This window comes from Coregonus lavaretus (assembly GCF_964263955.1).
Source record: "Coregonus lavaretus genome assembly, chromosome: 3".
Classification (NCBI taxonomy): Eukaryota; Metazoa; Chordata; class Actinopteri; order Salmoniformes; family Salmonidae; genus Coregonus; species Coregonus lavaretus.
In genome coordinates, this window is record NC_139990.1 from 71,243,912 (window position 1) to 71,270,690 (window position 26,779).

The 26,779-nt window shown below is 42.0% G+C and overlaps 1 protein-coding gene across 4 annotated transcripts in view; it reads right to left on the reverse strand.

Annotated features, from left to right (window-relative positions):
- The window catches only part of LOC311112157 (plectin-like), a 160,224-nt gene that overhangs the window by 40,568 nt on the left and 92,877 nt on the right, over window positions 1–26,779 (reverse strand). For all 4 annotated transcript variants that reach the window (XM_084155134.1, XM_084155135.1, XM_084155136.1 and 1 more), the window contains 4 exons: window positions 9,090–9,151; window positions 2,683–2,772; window positions 639–716; window positions 331–423 (listed from right to left, as the gene is read on the reverse strand). In XM_084155134.1, coding sequence (XP_084011260.1) covers window positions 331–423; window positions 639–716; window positions 2,683–2,772; window positions 9,090–9,151 — 323 coding nt within the window. The remainder of the gene's footprint in view (window positions 1–330; window positions 424–638; window positions 717–2,682; window positions 2,773–9,089; window positions 9,152–26,779) is intronic.

A 26,779-nucleotide genomic window follows, 5' to 3' on the forward strand; every position in this document is an offset into this window, starting at 1 on the left:
GAATTATCAGGAGGGGTTAGCATGGCCTACAGTATATTAGCTTACTATGAAGAGGCTGGAGTTTAATCTGTTATAATAATTATAATTATTAAACTGTAATAATACTATGATTTAAATATATTTTAGAATAATTTGATAACAGATTTGATAGCACTGAGATTTTCTGAAAGCAACGTGGTAACATTTCGTGTGATTGAGATCAAATGGATCACACATGATTGGATTGAGTTCAATTTGTGATTGTTGCTGATTGGCTTGGATCAGAGCCAAGGGGATAGGAGGAGGAGGAGCTATATGGTATGGGAACACAACACTGACAGAGCAGGACACCTGGAAGTGAAGGATGATGGTCCATATCAGCCCAAGGGTCAGCTTGGGGTTGCCATCTGCGATGTCATCGTTTCTGATGTTCACCAGCTTGACCTGTGATTGGACGACAGAGAAGTGAGACTTAACAATTACAGTAGTTCACATCATTGTAGATACATTATTACTCTGTTCCAATGCATTTAGATATTTGTCTCAGTCATGTCACTTACAGTAAGTAATCTTAATACAGTATAAGAGAAGTAAACTCAGATGGTAACTAATTTGTTACATTATCTCCATTATTACATTTCAATTGCTGTTTCTCTTACCTGTCGGTGTTTGAGGAAGTCCAGTGCTATCTGTACATTCTGCAGCTTGTGGAATCTCATGCGGCCTTTCTCTCGGGGCTGGAGAGAGATGAGAGAGAGGGGGCAAGAGAGAGAAAGACAGAGACAGAGAAAAAAAGAGAGAGAGAGAGAGAGAGAGAGAGAGAGAGAGAGAGAGAGAGAGAGAGAGAGAGAGAGAGAGAGAGAGAGAGAGAGAGAGAGAGAGAGAGAGAGAGAGAGAGAGAGAGAGAGAGAGAGAGAGAGAGAGAGAAAGAACGGGGAGAGAGAGAGAGAGAGACAGAGAGGGAGACAGAGAGAAAAGACAGAGAGAGAGAGTGGGTGGGGGGGTTAGAAACTGGACAGGAGACTGGACAGGAGTTAATGCTACCTTAGAAGAGGCTTGGACAAATGCGAGTGAGACATTACGTCGGAAAAGAAAAATGTGATGCAGCTACGACAATATAAAAAAAAAACGGGAAAAGGGAAATTGGGAAATAAATTGTAGACTCAATGACAAGAGTACACATGATTTTTCTCCTAAGGAAAGGGTGAATGACAAAGAATGCGACGAATAACTGATGTGTCTCACAGATCTCCAAGTAAAACTTCACTCATTATAAAACCACATTAATGACATCATTCATTGGTGTACATACCTGTTCTTCACCTTTGACAGACAAACAGAGGTAAATAGGAGATATATTTGGAGTGAAAGAGGGGGAGGGGGGAGCGGGGAGCATCAGCATTGTATTGGCTTAGCCAATAATATGATTAATTATTAGGTACAGGAATCTTTGGTTGGTTGGTTTTGAATTGTGTCACCACTTGGGACATGTGTTCTGATTGGAGAATTAATTGAAGACTTCCATTTCCAAAGAATACTGTATTTCTGCTATGTAGTATGCATTAGTAACTGAGCTAAACAGAAACAAAAGTTATTTTCAAACTGATCATTTACATTGCTTCAAGTATTGTTATAGCGTCAATGACTAGAGTCAATGAAGTAGTTAGTCAATTATGTCATTCCTTCATTCAGCAACAGCACCTACTAATAACTTAGGGTTTTTGTTTATAGCCAGCAGCGAAATGGTTAATGCACTTCTGAGACTTTGCAAGCTTATCAATGATAGGGGGAAAAATGAATGGAATCATAATGACAGGAAGTGGCATCATGCACAGCCGAGCCACTGGGTAATGGATGACCCAAGCCACATGAAGTAGAAGAAGAAAATGGCGGCCAAGTTATAGAAAACCCCACTCACCAACCGCAAGTTCCTGACCACGTCTCTCTCCCTTGCCTAGCCCCAGCAAAGAGCAGTGCAAAGAGAGGAGGCATAGGCCAAAGGGCAAAGGTCAGCATACAGGAAAGGGGGGAAAGTGTAGGTGGGTAAAGAGGTGGGCAGGAGGGGGGGGGGGGGGGGGGGGAGGAGCAGAGAAGGAGAACCAGAGAACGGTCAGACAGGAGCACACAGTTCAAAAAGAGAAGCCAAAGTGGGGTTAATGTGTTAGGACCATGGAGGCGTCTGGTAGATGAGCAGAGACCAGCAGAGACCAGCAGAGACCAGCAGAGCGATGAACTACTGTAGCAGAGACAGAGTGCAAGGCTTCCCGTGAGATCTGCAGTAATCTATTATGCATCATCATAATGTGCAAGCATCCAGTGCTGACTTACTGACTTATTAAAAAAAAAAAAATTCTAAACAACTCCAAATAGTTAACATTTCCAGGGGACTTGAATGAGAGGTAGGTAAGCAGGGGTTGTCTTAGACAGTTAATGGGTCTTTGTTTACGTTCCAGCTAATGTCTTGTTAGGTTGTGCTATGACCTGAAAGTCTGGCAAATGTTTGCTTTGCTTCAGGGATGGTATACCGGTTTGAATTAGGTAGGTATAAATAAGGGCTAGACTTTTGTTTCTTAGTGTCAGGACTTGGTTCAGAGTGGCGGTTTGGATCGAGTTTGGTTGCATATGAAGAGGTCAGCAGAATCAGAAGTCAGGATCAGTGGTAGAGGTCAGTCCATTCACCAATCAGAAGTAAGCAGTACTCACCAGTGTCTCCCCAGAGAGGACCTCCAGGAGGGAGATCAGGTTGTGTCCATCTCTCAGGTCTTCATACAGGTCAGTCACCTGACGCTGTGCCTGTGGAACAGAAAGAGAAGGGAGAGAGGTAAGGCAAGGGTTGTCATCACAATGTATTTTTTTGTGCAACACCTAGACAAAATACCTATAAGCTGTGCACTGTATTTATGTAATAACGTTTTAATATTCTGGATCTGGTTATGATTCTGATTTTATAAGGCACCAATACATGGGGATCATCCTCTTACAGTAAACCTTGGAAAGAGTAACCAATCTTTACAGTATACAATTATACAAAATGTTCAAGCTCCTCTCAGTCTACACAGCTCATGCTATGAGCCTGCAGCTCTCTACTCTCGCTCCACCAGTACATCTGTACAAAGGACAGGAATGCATGGCAGCGGGCAACCAATCATCCTGCGTTCGACACTCAGACACCTGCTAAGTGGCAGCTGCCAGATCTACTGAGAGATGATGGATGGAAGTCAGGGAGTCTTCATAAAATCACATCAGTCAAAAACAACTAAATCTTTCACACATACAGTACCAGTCAAGAGTTTGGACACACCAACTAATTCCAGGGTTTTTCTTTATTTTTACTATTTTCTACATTGTAGAATAATAGTGAAGACATCAAAACTATGAAATAACACATATGGAATCATGTAGTAACCAAAAAAGTGTTAAACAAATCAAAATATATTTTATATTTAAGATTCTTCAAAGTAGCCACCCTTTGCCTTGATGACAGCTTTGCACACTCGTGGCATTCTCCGAACCAGCTTCATGAGGTAGTCAACTGGAATGCATTTCAATTAACACATGTGCCTTGATAAAAGTTAATTTGTGGAATTTCTTTCCTTCTTAATGCGTTTGAGCCAATCAGTTGTGTTGTGACAAGGTAGGAAGGGTATGCAGGAGATAGCCCTATTTGGTAAAAGACCAAGTCCATATTATGGCAAGAACAGCTCAAATAAGCAAAGAGAAACGACAGTCCATTACTTTAAGACATGAATGTCAGTCAATACAGAACATTTCAAGAACTTTCAAAGTTTATTCAAGTGCAGTCGCAAAAACCATCAAGTGCTATGATGAAACTGGCTCTCATGAGGACCGCCACAGGAAAGAAAGACCCAGAGTTACCTCTGCTGCAGAGGATAAGTTCATTAGAGTTACCAGCCTCAGAAATTGCAGCCCAAATAAATGCTTCACAGAGTTCAAGTAACAGACACATCTCAACATCAACTGTTCAGAGGAAACTGCGTGAATCAGGCCTTCATGGTCGAATTGCTGCAAAGAAACCACTACTAAAGGACACCAATAATAAGAAGAGACTTGCTTGGGCAAAGAAACACGAGCAATGGACATTAGACCGGTGGAAATCTGTCCTTTGATCTGATGAGTCAAAATGTGAGATTTTTAGTTCCAACCGGCGTGTCTTTGTGAGACGCAGAGTAGGTGAATGGATGATCTCCGGATGTCTGGTTCCCACCATGAAGCATGGAGGAGGAGGTGTGATGGTGTGGGGGTGCTTTTCTGGTGACACTGTCTGTGATTTATTTAGAATTCAAGGCACACTTAACCAGCATGGCTACCACAGCATTCTGCAGCAATACGCCATCCCATCTGGTTTGCTCTTAGTGGGACTATCATTTATTTTTCAAACGGACAATGACCCAAAACACACCTCCAGGCTGTGTAAGGATTATTTGACCAAGGAGAGTGATGGAGTGCTGCATCAGATGACCTGGCCACCACAATCACCTGACCTCAACCCAATTGAGATGGTTTGGGATGAGTTGGACCTCAGAGTAAAGGAAAAGCAGCCAACAAGTGCTCAGCATATGTGGGAACTCCTTCAAGACTGTTGGAAAAGCATTCCTCATGAAGCTGGTTGAGAGAATGCCAAGAGTGTGCAAAGCTGTCATCAACGCACTCTCAAATCTCAAATATATTTTGATTTGTTTAACACTGTTTTGGTTACGACATGATTCCATATGTGTTATTTCATAGTCTTCACTATTATTCTACAATGTAAATCCCTGGAATGACTGGTACTGTACATTTAAACAGTACAAACATAGGCAAACAGATACTTGCACATGAAAACAGATACTCCAGTGAGTCTTGGGACTGCATGCATGCTATAATCAATTCCAGTAAGAAAGATAAACTGTGATAGTGAGCAGAAGAGGGTGAAAGCTAAGAGAGAGAAGTAGGGAATGACTGAAACTGAAGGATTTAAAAGTAGTTGTTATCCAAATGCAAAGAGACTGCATGCCTCAAGTATGTACTTTATTGTGCAACATATAGTCCTAACACTTGAGGTCTGGGGCACGTAACTTGGAAAATCTCCCATTGACATCAATGCATGATTTTACATGACCAAGCCCTAGTTACTTGCACATATTTCAAGTTAGAGTTTGGCCCACTGTCCACAAGGCATAGGCCTATTTCTGTGTGACTGCGTCAGTGTAATTCCTCATACTTTCACAGTGATGGCATAGGTGTGGGGATGGGATAGTGTTCAGGTGGAGGGGAAGGGGAGAAGGTGGTCTACATGCTCATCAGAATGTGTCCCACATACAGTGCACTCCTGCTGGGGCTTGCAGGCAGCTGGTACCTACCTCTGCTTTCCAATGCTGGATGAACGGAGAATGAGTGGATGAGATAAAGAGAACAGGAGAATAGAAAGGGAGAATGACAGAAAGAGGAAGAGAATATGACCATGAGTCTGAGATTATAATGATTAAGTTTTCAAACAGAGATTTAGCAAAAAGATGAAAGAAAAATGGAAAAAGGTTAGATGGATAGAATAAAAGTGAATGGTAAACATAGTTACTAATATTAGTGCTTTATGACACAGTTAATATTGGGAGATTGCATGTAATGCTTTGCCACTGTGTCAGTGTGTTGTTCGATCTTGTGAAAAAGGTGTACTGTCCTCGCACAGTTATGTATGCAAGTCTCGCCCCTGCAAGTTGTAACACTCACTACCTTGATTTATTACTGCCATCAATGGTAAGTACTTATATAATACTGTGTGTTATAAGTAGTTATATAATCCTGTGTGTGAACACAGTAACTCACTCCTGCCCACCTGTGGTGTAGACACTCCATCCATGGAGGTTTGAAATGCAGTTAGGGTTTATTATGGCCACTAGGGATCTCTGTTTACACATTAATACCATAAGAGTCTCCAACCTCAACAATACTGGAACTGATGGGACAAGATCGCATAACATTCAAGTGTTTTTCTTCAGTTCAACTGCTTGGGGCTACAAATACGACAGCTATCACTATAGGCCAAATGACCTCAAATCAGTCAATATCCAACTTCAATTCGAAGGCATTCTACAGTGTAATTGTAGTTGTACTGTGAAATGCTTCTCTCTCATTGGTTCCTCTGTGGTAGCTACAACAGTCTCCCTCTCTGCTATCCTGTAGCATCTATTTAAACCCTGTCTGTCATCAAAAAACAATAGCCCATGTTGAAGAAGCTCATATTGAGTCAACATGATCAGGTGGTGTCATGGTACAAATTGTGCACTCCAGTCAACTCGAGTCAAGTGATCCATTTGATCTGTGCTCATTGTGAGTACATCAAGGTTTAAACCGTTAGGCCAGTCAACACAGAACCTGATCCTCCTCATCCACCACAAACTAGACTTTGCTTTCCCGTTAACAAAACACACTTTAGGTGATGTGTCCTTCAGTTAACCTAGGGTTAAATGTGTTATTATAATGTTGAAAGGCTTTAAAAATCACACACGTCATTGTATAAGAAAATAGTGATACTTTATGTCTGTCTGGTCTGTACCCTTCATTAAAAGTGAATGGGGCATTACATCTACAGAATGATGTAAAGTTCAGTGGATTACCCTTTACATAACACTGCAAAATAATGGTTGAGAAACCCTCCATTTTGTCTTCCCACCCATTTTGACACACAAGATTTATGCATGAGTGGAAGTTATTCCATATCCCTTTACCCCTCATGGCCCGGCCCACCCCGGGACGTGCCCACTGGAAACGCATTAAAAACATTAGTTCAACGTCAGTTTAACATCATAAGAGCAGGCTTTCACACGGGCAGACTATTAACACTTTCGTTCTACCGCAAAATGCTGTATTAAAAATGATCCTGCATGATGTTTCCAATTATGTTTTTCAAACCTTGCTTGGGTTGCTATTTCATTTTAATGTCTAGGCTAGTTCTGTAACAATGCATTGCATACCACATATTGTGTACGGTATTAAACAGTTTCTAAGAAGACAGTTCTCTCTAAGAAAGCTCTGAATTAAACATTTGTCTACTTAATGTCAATACATAGCCTACTTAATTCAAACGTTCTAAAAGGTAAAATGTACAGTCATCCATCAAACATTAAATGAGATGCAAATCTTGTCATATAGGCCTACCAATTTTGTCATTATGGTAGTGGGAAGACAAGAGACACAGATTGATTCCTCTGATAGTGTCTGTAAGGAACACTTAAAGACCTTGACTAGCAAAGAGCTAAGGGCAGGCAGGCAGTCAGCCACCCAGACCCACATGTGCTACTGTTGGCCCAGCCAGCAGCCACCGGGCCTTGGGCCCAGAACAGAATGTGGTGCTTCAGAGGCAAAGAGCAAAACGAATCCAGATGTCTGTGACTCACATAAAACACTTAACGAAAAGACTGCATGCTTGTGTGTTATATCAGGAACAGAGTATGTTAGCACCACACAGCGTACATACACAGTACATGGAAAGGACATTTTTATTTTGTGTAGCTATTTTTGTTTATTTTTCAAGGCGAAATTAATGGGTTTCTTTTGAGGCAGAATGGAGATTTATGATGAGTCCCTTAATGACTTGGGCTGTAAACGTTGGGTTACTGGTGGGATTTTGTCAAATGAATTATGACACGAGGAAAGCGGGGGTATTTATACATGTACTAGTGGGAGGGGCTGTCGTGGTGGGGGTCATTTTTCATTTCTAATGAGAAACTCCAGAGTGAGTTGTTTGGTTTGTTAACCCACCCCCTCCTCTGTAGAGGACCCCTCATTAATTGAATGATTTTCAGCCCAAAGTGAAGGGACAGGGGTGAGGTAGGTGAGAAGAGAATGGTGACAACAGCACCATTTACAAACTCACTCAGTCGAAGAGAGACTGGTCTTCTGATAAACCTTCCCTCAAAACACCAAGCTAGAAACCAAACACTCATGATTTCCAGTAACCTTTCTGTGTGTGTTGCACGTCTGTGTATGACCAATGCATGTCACTTTCAATGAAGCTCTTCGAAAGGGGTGGCCTGTCTGACTATTGTTGTAGTAGGTTGAGATGATATTAAAGAACAACCACTTGATGGTTTGATATCTGTGGATATCTGTCTGATGGGGGATCCAAACTCGCCGTCATAATATTGTGTTGTCATGGATACTACCCAGCATGGGATCATGACTTCAATGGCACCTGCATGTTCAGCATGGCTGGACCAGAATGGACCCAGCTCCACTCATAGTAATGCAGTAATGGTTAAATCAGATGGTCACATCTCATCTACTAACATTCCAACACAGATATCCCCTATGCCAAAATAATAATGGTAAACATAAGAGGTGAGAACATAGTCTTCCTCTAATACAGAAACTATCTGGGCCTGTGTAAAACTGATCCTAGACCAGCACTCCTACTCTGAGACGCTTTATGAATACGGGCCCTGGTGTTTGTTAAGATTCGTCCCCGTTTTAAATTTGAGAAACGGAACTACACATCCAAAACACAGTAATAAAGTATCTGGCCGGTGTCGTCACGATTCCCACCAAAGATTCTAGCCTACTCCTGTCATTAGAGGCAAAATGACTTCTGAAGCTAAAGATCCATTTTTTGCAGAGAGGCTAAATTGCAACCGTCAGAAAACACACAGCTCAGCCCCCATGTGGTTGGTGGGCCAATGATGAGGTATGATTCACTAAGGAAACATCTGCCATTTGCCACTCGCACACATCACTTCTGGAAGAGTAGTGATCCAACTCCCCATAAATCCTATTTTGACAAATTCTGTGGTTGTTATGCAAGTAACCACTTCAGCCCTTTTCATTAGTTTGATGATATTTGACTGATATTTATGAAATAACATAGGAATACTGATTTTGAAAATGTTGTATGAGTCATTGTGAGAAGTCCAGTAGAAATGTATCAGCTCAGAACCAATATTGAAACAAATCTATTGAAATCAAATAGATGATGGTTAAAAATGAGTCGGTGTGTGTCTTTGTGTATAAACTATTGATACCAGTGATGAGTGCATTAAGGTGATTAAGTCAGGGAGAGTGAGTTAGGTATTGAGTTATTGAGCATATGAATGTACTCTGGTAGTGTGTGACCATACCTTTATCAAGTGTTTGTTCACCCATTTTGTGAAGGTCTTTTTCTGTACTCGATCCCGTTCATCTGTAAGACACAACAAAGAGCAAACGTCAGACATTATTATAAAAAACAAACATACCAAGGAAAAATAAAGATTTGTACATACAGAAATATTGAGGTATTCTTAACGGGGGTCGAGAAAACTCAGTCTAAATTAAAACAGGTCGCAGGGTATTAGGGATAAGGAGAAGGAGAAGGAGAAGAGCAAAGGAATTAAAATACCTTTAACATGAACAAGAGCTGAAATATAACAAATATTCTAGATGCCACCATCGTTTTGTTCTTCCCTGAGACAAAGAGATGTCATCATTGGATGGGATTAGTCTAGCCTAGTGAGACGTGATACCAGAGCGTCTGGACTAAACATGTCTGACTCACGAGACATCATCATAGCACAGTCAGTGTCTAGATATACACCCACATTGTCTAGTTGTGTCTGCAAATGCTTTTCACTATTGTATGACTACAGACAGGCCCTAAGGCTGAGTGGAGGCATTACACTGTACAGGTGTTCAGTATCTCTATAGGTCTAGTACTGTCTGTACACACATGTTGCTACATACTGTAACCAACACTGTTGTGCAGGTTGAACATGACAAGGCATGGGATCTCTCAGAGAGTAAGACAACAGTGCCTTAACCACATCTAGCAGAGAGAGACCGTCTCAGCCTCACCATGCTGAGTGGGATTGCCACACCCTCAGTCAAATACCCGGACACACCCCACTACCCTGGGGTACTGGAAAGCATATTGCAGAGCGCAGACGTACCAACTGTAGAGACTGACCCTCCCCAACCAAGAGGCATATCACCAACTGTTAGTCATCATGCCAGACCACTTCACTGAAAGATTGGTTAAATAACAGATACAAAAAAATTAACAAAGAAGTCACATTGAGATATACATCTCTTTTTCAAGTGAGCCCATCAGTTATATCAAGTGAGATAGTACCGATGGGCAATCCAATAGCCATTCCAATAGGTCTGTTTTGAAAGTAATACGTCACATTAAAGATAATACTGTAGTTATTGCACTGAAGACTCATTATCCAGATACAAGACATGGGTGTCCATATTAATATTATTTAATTAACACACTGCATGCAAGGTCCTTCAAATAAATCTTTCGTACCACTAAAAGGGAAAATACCACCCCAACATCATCAAGTGTGAAAATGGCGCGTTTCTATGTTTTGTAGTAAATAAAAGATAGAGGAAGATAAATGTTTCCAATGACATCATCAACCAATTAGTAGACAATTAGTAGGCAATGCCTAGTCATAATTGGTTAAAATCACACGACGCACACCAATGATGTCATTGGAAACAGTTATCTTCCTCTATATTTTTTACCCCAAAAATAGAAACGCGCCATATGTTGATGTTGGGGTGGTGCTGGAGATGATGAATACGAAGTAGATCAAAAATATAAATAAATCCCTTAAAGTGGCAATATGTAACTTTTTGGGCGACCCGACCAAAGTAACATAGAATTGTGAGTTATAGATCTATCATTCTACTTGAAAGCAAGTCTAAGAAGCGGTATTTCTATGCTTCCCATTCTTAAGTTTTACGTCTTTTACTTTCGGTTTTGTACACCAGCTTCAAACAGTTGAATGTTATGGAAAATATATTTCACAGCGGTTTAGATGGTACAATGATTCTCTACACTACACTTGCTTATTTTGTCACATAAAGTGAAATTAGGCGAACTATTAGAGTTTTAGCAACCAGGAAATGGCAGAGCGATTTCTGCATAGTGCAACTTTAAGGAAGCCTCGGGTCTTCAGCTACTCCTATGACAGCTCAGGTAATGTTACTGAATGAACTGTATTTAGTGTAAACATGCTATATTAGTTCAACGTTATCAGTCTTACAAGGTAGTGAAAAGCATATTAAGTCCCACTCACAGGCGACGCCCTGCAGAACCAAAGTACAACGGGTGAAGGCAGTGCAGATTCACTGCGACTGCAAACTGAACCCGCAGGCTACGCTTTTGTATTCTCAGGCGCGACCGCAATGTTGCTATTGTGTTATGGAAACACGTTGCCGTGGCAACCATAGGGCGTGTGTGCCTGGAGACTGGCGGAACTTTGACCTCTGTCATTCTCTGTCGTTCATCAATAAAGCTACAATACGAGGGTAATCCTGATTTATGCGGGGACACTCCTGTTCACACTTCCTGTGAGGTAAATGCTCAAGTATCACGGTCGGGGGGGGGGGGGGGGGGGTATAAATCAATTTGCAAAGGTCCCGTAGTCCAGCGACGTAATCCTGGACAAACCCTGCACCTTGACCTGTGGTCATTCAACTAATCCCAGTTTCCCACTGTGTCACCTGATGTTGAGGCGTACACACACACAAACACAGTATCAGGTGTCGCTCCTAAAAAACTGGTATTTCTGAGAGTGAGCGAGAGAGAGACAGAGATGATGCCCAAAACAATGTGAAACCAAATACTTGTGTTTGTCCAGCAGTAGTGTTCATCTTGCAATCAGCATACACGCTGCACCAATCATGACTCAGGCTAAGACAAACTATTTAAACTGCATTGTGTGATGCCTAAGATAAACACAGTGATCACAAATTCACAATGGTAAAAGGGGCGTTAAGGGGGAGTTACCCAAAGCCAACTCCATGATCCATTGCATGCCAGGGCAGGACAACAGAGTGTGTTTCAACCTATCTTAAAAGTGGTAATCTAATAGGTCCTCCTGAGTGAGTCACTCTCAGCACTTGATTAATAATTGATCATAAACCAATAGACAAATGACTATTACTCCACTGTTCTATAAAATAACCAGAAGTGAATGGTTGAGCAAGTAAGAAAATATCTATAAATGTCATTCAATAGGAAAAAAGGTATACCCAAACACACTTCAGCCCAGTTTAAACGAAAAAGGGAGTCAGGTGCTCGACTGAGGTACTTGAAATTCCCAAAAACATTCCTTACCCCAGGACATTTCAAAGGGTGACTATCCAGGAAAATAAAGATAACTAAAAAAATAGAAATTTACGGGACACAAACAGTCCTGAAGGCGTTTTACACCGAAACGGGAGCCTGCTTGTGTACCGTAAATAAATATTTCAGATCTATGAAAAAGAGTGCTCCTTTTTCTTTATTCTCCTGGATAGTCAACCCTTGAAGTGTCCTGGGGTAAGGAATGTTTCTATAGGAGTTGTATCAACAATTGTATAGGCCTACTGAGATTTCATCCCCTCCATTTCTCCCCCACATTTTGTGAATGGGTTCGCTGACCAATAGGATGGGAGGGAGCGGCTGATGCTTTATATTAGGGGGAGTGTCCACTCTTGGTCACAATGTGGACCACTGGAGAGACACAGAAAACATTATAGCAAAAAAAATAAAGTCCTTTTAAATCTAAATCCTCAGAACTTACCCTTAAGAGAAGGGGAATCCCCATAGATGATGATTACAGAAAGCTCAAACTGTAATTGAGAGTACACTAAAGGCTCACAGTGGAAGCCAGGAGCCCTCTTTCAATTTAAATTGACACTGGCAGTTGGTATGTATCTTAGCATCATGAAGGGGCTCATATCACAGACTAGCCAATCAGGACCTGACTTGAACCTCTGAAAATACTTGTCTGTGCAGGGATATGAATACAGTCCAAACCTGTAACTACAGCAGTAAAACATTTCCTTTCACAGGAAAAAAAAAAAAAAAACACCCAGCATTTTAACTCTCTCCTTTACGCAATCATGAACCATAGTATCAGCGGCAAACTTTTCAAATGAACCTATTTGACACAGAAAGTCTAGGTGTCTATGACACACAGTGTCTAGGTGAACACTGTCATACTCGTATCTATAGAACCAAACTCAAAGTCTAACTTTTCATGTACTGTAAACGTCTGACACATAGCTTTCTAGCTGAAAGCTGTCTCATACTGGTACCTTTCCTGCCGTCCGTAGACTTGAGCATCCCCTGGTAGTAGCCTTCGTCTGAGGGCACCCTGTCCCGTCCATCCCTGCCACCATTGCTATCTGTCGAGAAGTTCCTGTATCTCTGTTGCTGAGCACTCATGGTGCCACTCAATTCCAAATAAATTAATCAAAAAGTCCCCTCTAGCGCGCTCTATGTGACCGTTTTGTCACCACACGGTTTCTGTCGGTAGCTATAATGTTTCTCTCTCTCCTGCTCTTTTTCCTCTTAAAAAATTCCTCAGTGCTCCTTTCACTCAGAGGGAGCATGCAGTCGTGTGGCTAAGTTCCAGTCAGCACTTTCGATCTAGCCTATGCTTTTTCCCTCTCTCTCTCTCGCTCTACCTCCGTATGAGCTCTGCTCTTCTTTTCTTCTCGTTGTGCTGTTTCTCCCTCTCCTCCTTTCGGAATAAATTATGCCTGTGGGGTACAGAGTCTGGGCCTGTCTATGTGCTGATCTGTACAGTATGTTAACTGCCTGTGTGTTTGGAGGACATTGTGGTGGGTAAGGCTCGGCCACACCCCTTCCTCTGCCCAGTCATATTGGTGTGGCTGGTGAGAGCAGGAAGGGGGCGGGGACAGAGGAGAGCGAGTGATCAGACAAGGTGTGGTGGCCAGCAGGCAGACACCACACTTTTACTTGTCATCTTACCTTCGTTTACACAAGAGTACACAGTACACACCCTGAATCATTATACTTCGTTACTATAGCTGTATAAGCAATAACAAAGAATGGCACCGGAATAAATAACGCAATATTGTTTTACGGTTTGATATAATTTCATAATGTTTTAGAACACAGTACAATGTCTCCATTGATTTATAATTACTTTTTAACACACACCCCCCCCCCCCCCCAATGTGATTAATCATTGCCTACTCATGGCATTCCTGAGAGAGCTGTGGGTGTTACTCAGTGTGATGAGGAAGAGGACGAGGCTGAGGGAAGGGCTACTTTGGCACCCACACACACTGAGAGATCAGCCATGACCCAACTCTCAACAAGACTATACAGTACTAGCTATTCCCTCATCTAAGGACATGTAGATTCTCGAACTCGACAATTAGTGAAGGAGTACTTATTCCTTCTGCTCTGCTAAAGGCCTGATAGAGAGTGTGTGTGTGTGCGTGTGTGTGTTTTCACATTAACCACACCAGCTTGAATTAAAGTACCCTCATGTACGCTCACAGACCTGATTTCCTCAAACTCAACACTCACATGTAAAGACATTACAGAGACATACCAGCTAGCATCCTTAAGCCAGCAATGATCCTGATCAGTCCTTTATCAGCCTCTAGCCCAGAGATAACCATTCAGATAACTGAAGACACTATATCAGTGAGGACATCAGTGAGGACTTGTTTTGGCTTTGGTGGTGTGTCTCATTCCTTAATAATAACATGGGAAGACACAAAATACACTGAAGACAGACCCAGGTATGAACAGGGGGTATACTACAAAGTAGCATCAAGGAGTTAGCCAGCTTACTTTGATAAACAAAAATAAATAACTTGATTTTCTAGTTCATTAAAAAAGCTAAACGTATGTGTTTTTGTTTATTGAATCAATTAGAACATACCAATTTCAAGATCTTTCAACATTTAAGAGAATATTTAAGCTAGTTAGTTGACTAACTCCTTGAATCTGCTTAGTATACCCCCCAGGGTTCCTAGTCCTGTGTATTTTGGGGCTTCACTGAGTTTCCTTCACTGTGGTCTGACCCCCTATAAGAGCTGTAGGGTGCTGAAAGCCAAACCAATGCCACAGGGTGCGACCAACAGGCCCTGGTAAATCCTAGCCCTCTAACCATTAAGAGGGTAGGAGGTATGCATCTCTTTTCCACACCCGTCTGACATAACATTAGGACGGATGTAAAAAAAACACTTTTCTTCCCAACATGAGGTGATTAAGGCATGTTGTTTGAACATGAAGCAGTTGATGTGTCAGGATGTGTGTGTTTGTTTTATTTGACACTAAGTTCACAAAATTTGCAAATTGTGGAGAGGCACACCTTAAATAATAGCTTTGTGTACTTCCACACGTCTAGGCAAGAACAGGAATTAAGGAGGGCAGGCAAATACCATAATACTGCACAGTCGAAGAAATACAAGGGAATAGAACATAGTGCTATGATAACACACACATAATCATACCTCGACAGTGCTGGAGGCTAAACTTAAAAACACTGAGGATTATATGGTCACCTCTCACAGGGGAGTTTGGATAGTGTAGCATGGGAAAGAAAGGATTAACATATGATGTCATGGATTTCTATGTTCTTAGCAGACCGCAACACATTAACTGCTACTGATAACTTAAAACAGGTTGGAGTTTTATGGAACAGAGTGAGTTTATGGAATCAAATTTCCATGTGCATGGGATTGAAGGAAAGCTACAAAAGAGGTGAAGTGAAAGGGCTTTGATCATGGACTACTGCTTGTACAGCAACTAACAACAGGAAATGTGTAATGTCACAGGAAGTCCCAAACAAAAGAGCAGCCAACATCAGCGATACCGTGGAAAATCTTACTTATGAAACTGTTCTCTCCAAAGACGCTCCAAAGAAAGATGTATCATTAAGGTCTACACATCTACGATTTTTCTCCAAAATCAACAGTGGTAGTTGTTTTCCATTTCAAATAGAAAACAACTAGGTTCCATTTCAAATAGCTTCTCATGGAACTCAAACCTATTCACTCACTCAACTCACTCCGTTATCTCAACTCAGCAGAGATAAGCATCAAAGCCATAATAAACCAGGGTCGTGTTCATGAGCCACAAAACGGACTGAATCATGGAGCGACCTCCTAAACTTGTCCAATAAGTAAGGTTTGTTTCAGCTTTCCGTTGCAAAACCTCCGCAGAGGTAGGCCTACTCCTGCAGAGATAGAAAAGTGTCCCCTGCAGACATTCTAACCCAGAGTTCAAGGGGAGAGGAATGGAGAACCATCCAAAGTAAACAGAAGATATTCACAACACTATTCCGGCCACGCCCTATCGGTTTAAACTCTTTCACAACTGTAAACGGTCACATAAATGCAATGCTATTGCCTGACCCTTCAAAGTTGGAACGTCAACGTCATTATGCTCTCCATATGAGTGTTTGTTCAGTCTGTGGCTCATGTCAAGTTCATCTGTAAAAATCATCAGGTCAAGCATCTTTGACTCAGACGACTGGTCTTGTAGTCACAGGGAACATGATTCCGTAGGAAAACAAACAGAGATGAAAGAAGAACAGAAATCAGCCATCATGGTTTAGATAGTCTTGAGCTCATATAGAGAGAAAAGGTGAGAACAGGGGAGGAGGGTAGGGTAGAGTTAACGCCCCTCATTCCAGAGAAGGGAGCAGCCTCACCCCTCCCTTAGAGTGACATCCACCTCCCTCGGGATACCTGGCGCTCACTGACTCTCTCCCTCCCACTGTCCTGTCACTCCAGCCCAATGCAAGTGGGAGCGTGTACTCGAAATGTTAATCAAATAAAACCAAGCGGAACAACCGAGATACACCTTGTTCCTGACTGTGTGTGTGTGTGAGTATGTGTGCGCACACCCAGTTTGGGTCAGCTGTGTCTCACAAATAAATAGAAATCAAAGGAACTACAGCACAGTGTACCTGTGAGATATTCATAAAGACCAAGAGACATACCGTCCAGTCTTTATTGCACTTTTTCTGTCTGTATATCAGGACATGAGGGGATTGTTGCCATAGCTATGGAATGACTCCCTCACTGCCTGAAATTATCATCTTCACAGATCTAAATCCCTGTAGCAGGATGAAGTCATAGTCAGAATTAGATCAAAAGATGAAGCTATAAGCCCAATTTAACGCAGACTCAACAAGGAATGGATTAGCCCTGACAGCTGAGGTTGAAAATGGCTAATTAGTCTACCGCTCCTGGAGCCATGGTGGAAAGCCCCACATCTGTGAATTAACGCTCACTCTCATGGACTTTCCTTTAGTAAACTTACACAGAGAGAATAGTGAGCCTGTTTAATCAAGGTGTAGGTACAGTTCCTGTACAATACAACACCCAGTCTCCCTCTATTGGAGATGGTATCATACTACACCAGCCTATGCACTCAATACGTACAATATGTCTCCCGCGACCGGGAGACCCATAGGGCGGCGCACAAGTCGTCCAGGCTAGGGGAGGGAACGGCCGGCAGGGATGTAGCTCAGTTGGTAGAGCATGGCGTTTGCAACGCCAGGGTTGTGGGTTCGATTCCCACGGGGAAGTATGAAAAATATAAAAAAGAATGTATGCACTCACTAACTGTAAGTCGCTCTGGATAAGAGCGTCTGCTAAATGACTTAAATGTAAATATTTTTCGACTGAGGGCAACAGACACTTTATTCAAAGTATGGAAATTACACATTGCTACTGAGAATACCTGTCAAAAAAAATCTAACAAAAATGTCACTCACACTTCATTCCCTATCCCTTCAAAAATCATACATATTTCCATATTGTATCAACTTTAGCTGAGGGCTGAATCGGGAATTATCTGACCGATGGTACATTTGAATGTGGAAAAAGGGGAACCTGAGAGGGGTTGCTGTGGCAACATCTCCAAACATATGGTAGCTTGTTGCGCCTGTGGCTGGGTTATTTTAGTTCTTACTCATGGCTGTATTTTTAGACTGGGAGCTGTGTCTCCCATGATTGACTACAGTGGTTCCCCTTTGAGGGAAAAAAGACTAGAAAGTTCACGGAGTGAACACTAGATGGCAACACTGGCCTTGTTACACTGTAAATTGTTATACTTTTTTTTTCAATTATGGTCAAGTTACATGGTGAGAAGAAAAACTCCTGGATCTAGTTATTATGAAAAATTAACAAGTAATAAAAAACTGAGTAATGAAAACTTGCCAATCCTGCATACAGCAGACATTTCAAATCACACAAAAAGTAATGTATGAAAAAAGCAAATATGATGAAGGTGCTATTTAGACCCTCTCTGAGTGTACTTATGGAAGGAGATACACAACTAGACTTCATACCCACTGAATACTCTAAAACTGAGTTATAGATATTGTATATATATTGGGGCGGCAAGTAGCTTAGTGGTTAAGAGCGTTGTGCCAGTAACCGAAAGGTCGCTGGATCTAATCCCCGAGCCGACTAGGTGAAAAATCTGCCGATGTGCCCTTGAGCAAGGCACTTAACCCTAATTGCTCCTGTAAGTCGCTCTTGCTAAGAGCGTCTGCTAAATGACTAAAATGTAAATGTTACATGGAACTGGAAGTGTTACTTAAGATACTACTCGTCATCAGTGTCTCTAAAATAGTAATAGCTGAATGACATCCTTGATCCTAATTGTCAGGACATTGCTTAATCCTGTCAGGGTGAGTAATCAACAGAGCACTATCCCTAACCAATAAAACCCCTCCCGTCACTCAATCTGCACATTATCTAGCTGCCATGTCACACCCAGAGTGCAATAACAACCTGAGAACTGTGATGCAGAAGAATAACAAGTAAATTATTATTTAAAAACACTTACCATATACTGGAGTAGTTATTAATTACTATAGGCTAATACTAAAAACTGTTAACAGTTTGACCTGTAGGCAGTTCCCATGCATAGAGAACAAATAGCTGGTAGCCTAATTCATGTGGGATTCTGAGTCAAGAAGACTCCCATTGGAAAGGCTTGCCAAAGCCCTTGCTGGAGTAAGAGCTCCTTCAGTGTTCTACTTTAAACACATATGGAAGTGAGTTGGACATGAGACAGCTGGAGGCAATCAGCAAAACATCCGCCATTATATAAATGGAATCCAGGACTAGTTTAACTGTAACACTAAAAAGAGACAGCTAATCAAGTCTCTTACGCTTTCTCCCCCATTCACAAATCTCACATGCTACTAATATGTATAATGTATTTAATTAAGAATTGCACCAAACATTCTGAATCCATTCAGCTGCTTAAAGATTTAAATTGTCATTAATTCAAACAAAGAGTAGCCTAATCAACAACACGCTTGAGGTATCAACATTTTCACTTCACTGGCATATTGCAATATGTCGCAATGGAAACCATCAAGTGAAAATAATACTATATTAATTATCATGTTGTAGAGCCCTGTGTTTTGCTCAATCATGTTACATGCCTGGATTTTAACCTTTTTTAATATGATGGGTCCAGCAAAATCCTCAGACAATTGTTAAAATGTTTGGTGTAATTCTCATTTCTGGATTAGGTTCAAAATACAGGAAAAAGTATTGCTATGTCAAATGATTGCGTAAAACACAAGGCCCTATACCATATATTAAACTTCAAATTATTCAATTATACATTTCAATTATTTATTACATGTGATCCTATTTACTACTGTAGGACTATAACCAGTGTGGGGAACGCCTACTTTGCTTAACCCTTCCCAATTGTCAGTATCTATATTTCTGGCACTCACCTACACAACACATTTTGCTGTACAAATATCTGCTTCGTTCTGCATAGCTCATCTCGTGCAAGTGATCTTCCCGTTCATAAACTATTCCCAGATTAATTAACGAAATCGCTCCAGTTGGAACATCGGGGCTCCCCTGCGTCGCCATAACTTTAACAGGTGAAACGCGACATGAGTTGTCAAGATGCGCTCACCGACCTTCCGGAGCGCAAGAGTGCAAACACACTCGCTTACATCGCGAACTGGCCATGCATGATGCGACAGTCGAGGGAGAGAAAAAATGCTTTCTAATGGATGGGTGAAAGTTTCACTTTCACAACAGCCCTGCCCATCTCATTTGGGTCCTTTTATTTCCCAAAGTTATATGGACTTGTCTCTGTTCCATATCAATTGATGTATACACAGTATATAGGCCTTTATATCCATTCAATATAGAAATGAAATGTAAAAAATAAAAATAAAATAATAATAATAGGTAAGACATTATTTTAATGTTCTTGGGATTAGGTTCAATTACAATTATTGAAATATTTATGTATGACAAGGAAAGCAAATATTTTAATCAGTTAATTTGATATTCGGTGCGAAATATAAAGTGGGAAATATATAGTTTAATTATTTTACTTTGTGTGTGTGTGTGCACATGCCTTTGAGAACCTTCCTGAGTGTTGTGATTTATGGAGTGTGTTATCTGGGCTCTTTGGCAGTTTTTACAGTGGCACGGGCTGAAACAGGTCTTACAGTGGGGATTTAGTCAGCCACCAATTGTGCAAGTTCTCCCACTTAAAAAGATGAGAGAGGCCTGTCATTTTCATCATAGGTACACGTCAACTATGACAGACAAATTGAGGGAAAAAAATCCAGAAAATCACATTGTAGGATTTTTAATGAATTTATTTGCAAATTATGGTGGAAAATAAGTATTTGGTCACCTACAAACAAGCAAGATTTCTGGCTCTCACAGACCTGTAACTTCTTATTTAAGAGGCTCCCCTGTCCTCCACTCGTTACCTGTATTAATGGCACCTATTTGAACTTGTTATCAGTATAAAAGACACCTGTCCACAACCTCAAACAGTCACACTCCAAACTCCACTATGGCCAAGACCAAAGAGCTGTCAAAGGACACCAGAAACAAAATTGTAGACCTGCACCAGGCTGGGAAGACTGAATCTGCAATAGGTAAGCAGCTTGGTTTGAAGAAATCAACTGTGGGAGCAATTATTAGGAAATGGAAGACATACAAGACCACTGATAATTTCCCTCAATCTGGGGCTCCACGCAAGATCTCACCCCGTGGGGTCAAAATGATCACAAGAACGGTGAGCAAAAATCCCAGAACCACACGGGGGGACCTAGTGAATGACCTGCAGAGAGCTGGGACCAAAGTAACAAAGCCTACCATCAGTAACACACTACGCCACCAGGGACTCAAATCCTGCAGTGCAGACGTGTCCCCCTGCTTAAGCCAGAACATGTCCAGGCCCGTCTGAAGTTTGCTAGAGTGCATTTGGATGATCCAGAAGAGGATTGGGAGAATGTCATATGGTCAGATGAAACCAAAATAGAACTTTTTGGTAAAAACTCAACTCGTCGTGTTTGGAGGACAAAGAATGCTGAGTTGATTCCAAAGAACACTATTCCTACTGTGAAGCATGGGGGTGGAAACATCATGCTTTGGGGCTGTTTTTCTGCAAAGGGACCAGGACGACTGATCCGTGTAAAGGAAAGAATGAATGGGGCCATGTATCGTGAGATTTTGAGTGAAAACCTCCTTCCATCAGCAAGGGCATTGAAGATGAAACGTGGCTGGGTCTTTCAGCATGACAATGATCCCAAACACACCGCCCGGGCAACGAAGGAGTGGCTTCGTAAGAAGCATTTCAAGATCCTGGAGTGGCCTAGCCAGTCTCCAGATCTCAACCCCATAGAAAATCTTTGGAGGGAGTTGAAAGTCCGTGTTGCCCAGCGACAGCCCCAAAACATCACTGCTCTAGAGGAGATCTGCATGGAGGAATGGGCCAAAATACCAGCAACAGTGTGTGAAAACCTTGTGAAGACTTACAGAAAACGTTTGACCTGTGTCATTGCCAACAAAGGGTATATAACAAAGTATTGAGAAACTTTTGTTATTGACCAAATACTTATTTTCCACCATAATTTGCAAATAAATTCATAAAAAATCCTACAATGTGATTCTCTGGAAAAAAAATTCTCATTTTGTCTGTCATAGTTGACGTGTACCTATGATGAAATTACAGGCCTCTCTCATCTTTTTAAGTGGGAGAACTTGCACAATTGGTGGCTGACTAAATACTTTTTTTCCCCACTGTATATTGGGGCGGCAAGTAGCTTAGTGGTTAAGAGCATTGTGCCAGTAACCGAAAGGTCGCTGGATCTAATCCCCGAGCCGACTAGGTGAAAAATCTGCCGATGTGCCCTTGAGCAAGGCACTTAACCCTAATTGCTCCTGTAAGTCGCTCTGGCTAAGAGCGTCTGCTAAATGACTAAAATGTAAATGTTACATGGAACTGGAAGTGTTACTTAAGATACTACTCGTCATCAGTGTCTCTAAAATAGTAATAGCTGAATGACATCCTTGATCCTAATTGTCAGGACATTGCTTAATCCTGTCAGGGTGAGTAATCAACAGAGCACTATCCCTAACCAATAAAACCTCTCCCCTCCCACAGTCATTCAATCTGCACATTATCTAGCTGCCATGTCACACCCAGAGTGCAATAACAACCTGAGAACTGTGATGCAGAAGAATAACAAGTAAATTATTATTTAAAAACTAATAAATAAGTATTTGGTCAATAACAAAAGTTTCTCAATACTTTGTTATATACCCTTTGTTGGCAATGACACAGGTCAAACGTTTTCTGTAAGTCTTCACAAGGTTTTCACACACTGTTGCTGGTATTTTGGCCCATTCCTCCATGCAGATCTCCTCTAGAGCAGTGATGTTTTGGGGCTGTCGCTGGGCAACACGGACTTTCAACTCCCTCCAAAGATTTTCTATGGGGTTGAGATCTGGAGACTGGCTAGGCCACTCCTGGACCTTGAAATGCTTCTTACGAAGCCACTCCTTCGTTGCCCGGGCGGTGTGTTTGGGATCATTGTCATGCTGAAAGACTCAGCCACGTTTCATCTTCAATGCCCTTGCTGATGGAAGGAGGTTTTCACTCAAAATCTCACGATACATGGCCCCATTCATTCTTTCCTTTACATGGATCAGTCGTCCTGGTCCCTTTGCAGAAAAACAGCCCCAAAGCATGATGTTTCCATCCCGATGCTTCACAGTAGGTATGGTGTTCTTTGGATGCAACTCAGCATTCTTTGTCCTCCAAACACGACGAGTTGAGTTTTTACCAAAAAGTTCTATTTTGGTTTCATCTGACCATATGACATTCTCCCAATCCTCTTCTGGATCATCCAAATGCACTCTAGCAAACTTCAGACGGGCCTGGACATGTACTGGCTTAAGCAGGGGGACACGTCTGGCACTGCAGGATTTGAGTCCCTGGCGGCGTAGTGTGTTACTGATGGTAGGCTTTGTTACTTTGGTCCCAGCTCTCTGCAGGTCATTCACTAGGTCCCCCCGTGTGGTTCTGGGATTTTTGCTCACCGTTCTTGTGATCATTTTGACCCCACGGGGTGAGATCTTGCGTGGAGCCCCAGATCGAGGGAGATTATCAGTGGTCTTGTATGTCTTCCATTTCCTAATAATTGCTCCCACAGTTGATTTCTTCAAACCAAGCTGCTTACCTATTGCAGATTCAGTCTTCCCAGCCTGGTGCAGGTCTACAATTTTGTTTCTGGTGTCCTTTGACAGCTCTTTGGTCTTGGCCATAGTGGAGTTTGGAGTGTGACTGTTTGAGGTTGTGGACAGGTGTCTTTTATACTGATAACAAGTTCAAACAGGTGCCATTAATACAGGTAACGAGTGGAGGACAGAGGAGCCTCTTAAAGAAGAAGTTACAGGTCTGTGAGAGCCAGAAATCTTGCTTGTTTGTAGGTGACCAAATACTTATTTTCCACCATAATTTGCAAATAAATTCATTTAAAATCCTACAATGTGATTTTCTGGATGTTTTTTTCTCATTTTGTCTGTCATAGTTGACGTGTACCTATGATGAAAATTACAGGCCTCTCTCATCTTTTTAAGTGGGAGAACTTGCACAATTGGTGGCTGACTAAATACTTTTTTCCCCCACTGTATTTAGTGGGCAGTCCCACAGCTTTGTTAAGGGTTTTAGGGCTTCAAAGATAAAGGGAGATACTTCTCCTAGATTAAATATAATTTAGAAAGAACTTCACGGGATATACAGTATGATGCTTATGTATACTAACTAGGGTATGCTGTTGAGAAATCCCCTGATGAGGACCGAGAGGTATAAATAAACTCTTAGCCTAGGACAGGATGTGTTTCCATGGTCCCAGAGCAACTCATAAATACAGCCTCAATGACTGCCACTCATGAGGTACACATCAGGTCTGTACGTTGTTCCTCTGTGTTTTTTAACAGGGTCAATTACTCTGCCCTCTCCCCTTCTCCCAGAGGACACTGAACAGTATCCAAAGTCAACAATCTGAACCAAACTACATGTCTGATTTATAACTCTCTGCTCCCCATGTGCCCCCTGTTGCACGTTGCATATGTCCACTGGACCTTTCTGTTATGAATACTGTACCACACCAACACAGCTTTACAGACAGTGTTGGTGTTGGGGGGGATATGTGTTATTTTGTACACACACATGGTTCCTGGAAGGATAAAAAGCACAGAAGTGAATCAAATTGAATCACTCCCTCCCTCCAAAAATGTCTGTTGCAGCCTCCAGAGTAGAAGTTGTGGGAGTTGTGATTGTTTCCAGGAAACACTGTGGAGCTTTCCTCCACACCAGTGACTCAGTGCCAAGCCACTCACCCCAGTCCTTCTATAGCATCAGCTTACAACAGCATTATGAGTGTTTGTGTCATCTCTTGGACAACAGAGAAATTATTTGTGTGTGTTCAAACGTAAGTAAAGATCAATTCTAATAAAAATGTAGCAACTCTTGAGTTACTGTAAAAGTAGGGTGACAACCCCCCGGCACAATCTCTACATTGTATTTACAGTCTAATCAACCTCAGCAAAAAAAGAAAATGTCCTCTCACTGTCAACTAAGTTTATTTTCAGCAAACTTAACATGTGTAAATATTTGTATGAACATAACAACATTCACCAACTGAGACATAAACGGAACAAGTTACACAGACATGTGACTAACAGAAATGGAATAATGTGTCCCTGAACAAAGGGGGGGGGGGGGGAGGGGGTCAAAATCAAAAGTAACAGTATCTGGTGTGGCCACCAGCTGCATTAAGTACAGCAGTGCATCTCCTCCCCATGGACTGCACCAGATTTGCCAGTTCTTGCTGTGAGATGTTACCCCACTCTTCCACCAAGGCACCTGCAAGTTCCCGGACATTTCTGGAGGGAATGGCCCTAGCCCTCACCCTCCGATCAAACAGGTTCCAGGCGTGCTCAATGGGATTGATATCTGGGCTCTTCGCTGGCCATGGCAGAACACTGACATTCCTGTCGTGCAGGAAATCACGCACAGAACGAGCAGTATGGCTGGTGGCATTGTCATGCTGGAGTGTCATGTCAGGATGAGCCTGCAGGAAGGGTACCACATGAGGGAGGAGGATGTCTTCCCTGTAACGGACAGCATTGAGATTGCCTGCAATGACAACAAGCTCAGTCCGATGATGCTGTTTCACACCGCCCCAGACCATGACGGACCCTCCACCTCCAAATCGATCCCGCTCCAGAGTATAGGCCTCGGTATAACGCTCATTCCTTCGACGATAAATGCGAATCCGACCATCACCCCTGGTGAGACAAAACCGTGACTCATCAGTGAAGAGCACTTTGTGCCAGTCCAGTCTGGTCCAGCGATGGTGGGTTTGTGCCCATAGGCGACGTTGTTGCCGGTGATGTCTGGTGAGGACCAGCCTTACAACAGGCCTACACGCCCTCAATCCAGCCTCTCTCAGCCTATTGTGGACAGTCTGAGCACTGATGGAGGGATTGTGCGTTCCTGGTGTAACTCGGGCAGTTGTTGTTGCCATCCTGTACCTGTCCCGCAGGTGTGATGTTCGGATGTACCGATCCTGTGCAGGTGTTGTTACACGTGTTCTGCCACTGCGAGGACGATCAGCTGTCCGTCCTGTCCCTGTAGCGCTGTCTTGGCGTCTCACAGTACAGACATTGCAATTTATTGCCCTGGCCACATCTGCAGTCCTCATGGCTCCTTGCAGCATTCCTAAGGCATGTTCACACAGATGAGCAGGGATACTGGGCATCTTTGGTGTTTTTCAGAGTCAGTAGAAAGGCCTCTTTAGTGTCCTAAGTTTTCATAACTGTGACCTTAATTGCCTACCGTCTGTAAGCTGTTAGTGTCTTAACGACCGTTCCACAGGTGCATGTTCATTAATTGTTTATGGTTAATTGAACAAGCATGGTAAACAGTGTTTAAACCCTTTACCATGAAGATCTGTGAAGTTATTTGGATTTTCACTAATTATCTTTGAAAGACAGGGTCCTGAAAAAGGGAAGATTCTTTCTTTGCTGAGTTTATATGAGAAAGGATTGCTATAAGCCTTAATTAAACTGAGAACCACCTGTAAAACAAGTTCTGCCTGAGAAGTCATTATGTACCAATTATGCAAAACACTCCAAACGTTCCATTAACCGTCTGGGAAACACCCTCTCAATACTAACCAGCCTCTGAATATCACACACTATACATAATAGAAAAATCCTTTAAAAAAGGTAGACCTCCCATGAACAACAGTTGAAATACCGTATTTGGCATGACCACCTAAGGAAGAATTTGCTAGGTATGGTTGCCTTGGGCAATGGTAAACATACACAAATGGAAAGGTTAAAGTTCAGAGAGAGAATGAAAGGTGATGCACCTTGTAGGTGAAAGAGAGAGTTTTAATGGTTTTACTTAGCCACGCCCACTTACAATGACCTTTCAAATGACCTGATCTTTAATCCCCGCCTACATCTACATGTCTAGGGTGCTCCAGTGTCCCTGCACATTGCGGATTTGGTATTGGCACTGACCCTGTATATAGCTTCCTCTCTTATTTCTTATTTCTCATGTTTTCTTTATTATACATATATATTTATTATTATTATTATTATTATTGGTTGTGCTGTTTTGATGTTGATTGCTGCACTGTTGGGTGGAGATTGCAGGTTGGGCATTTCACTGTACTTGTGCATGTGACAA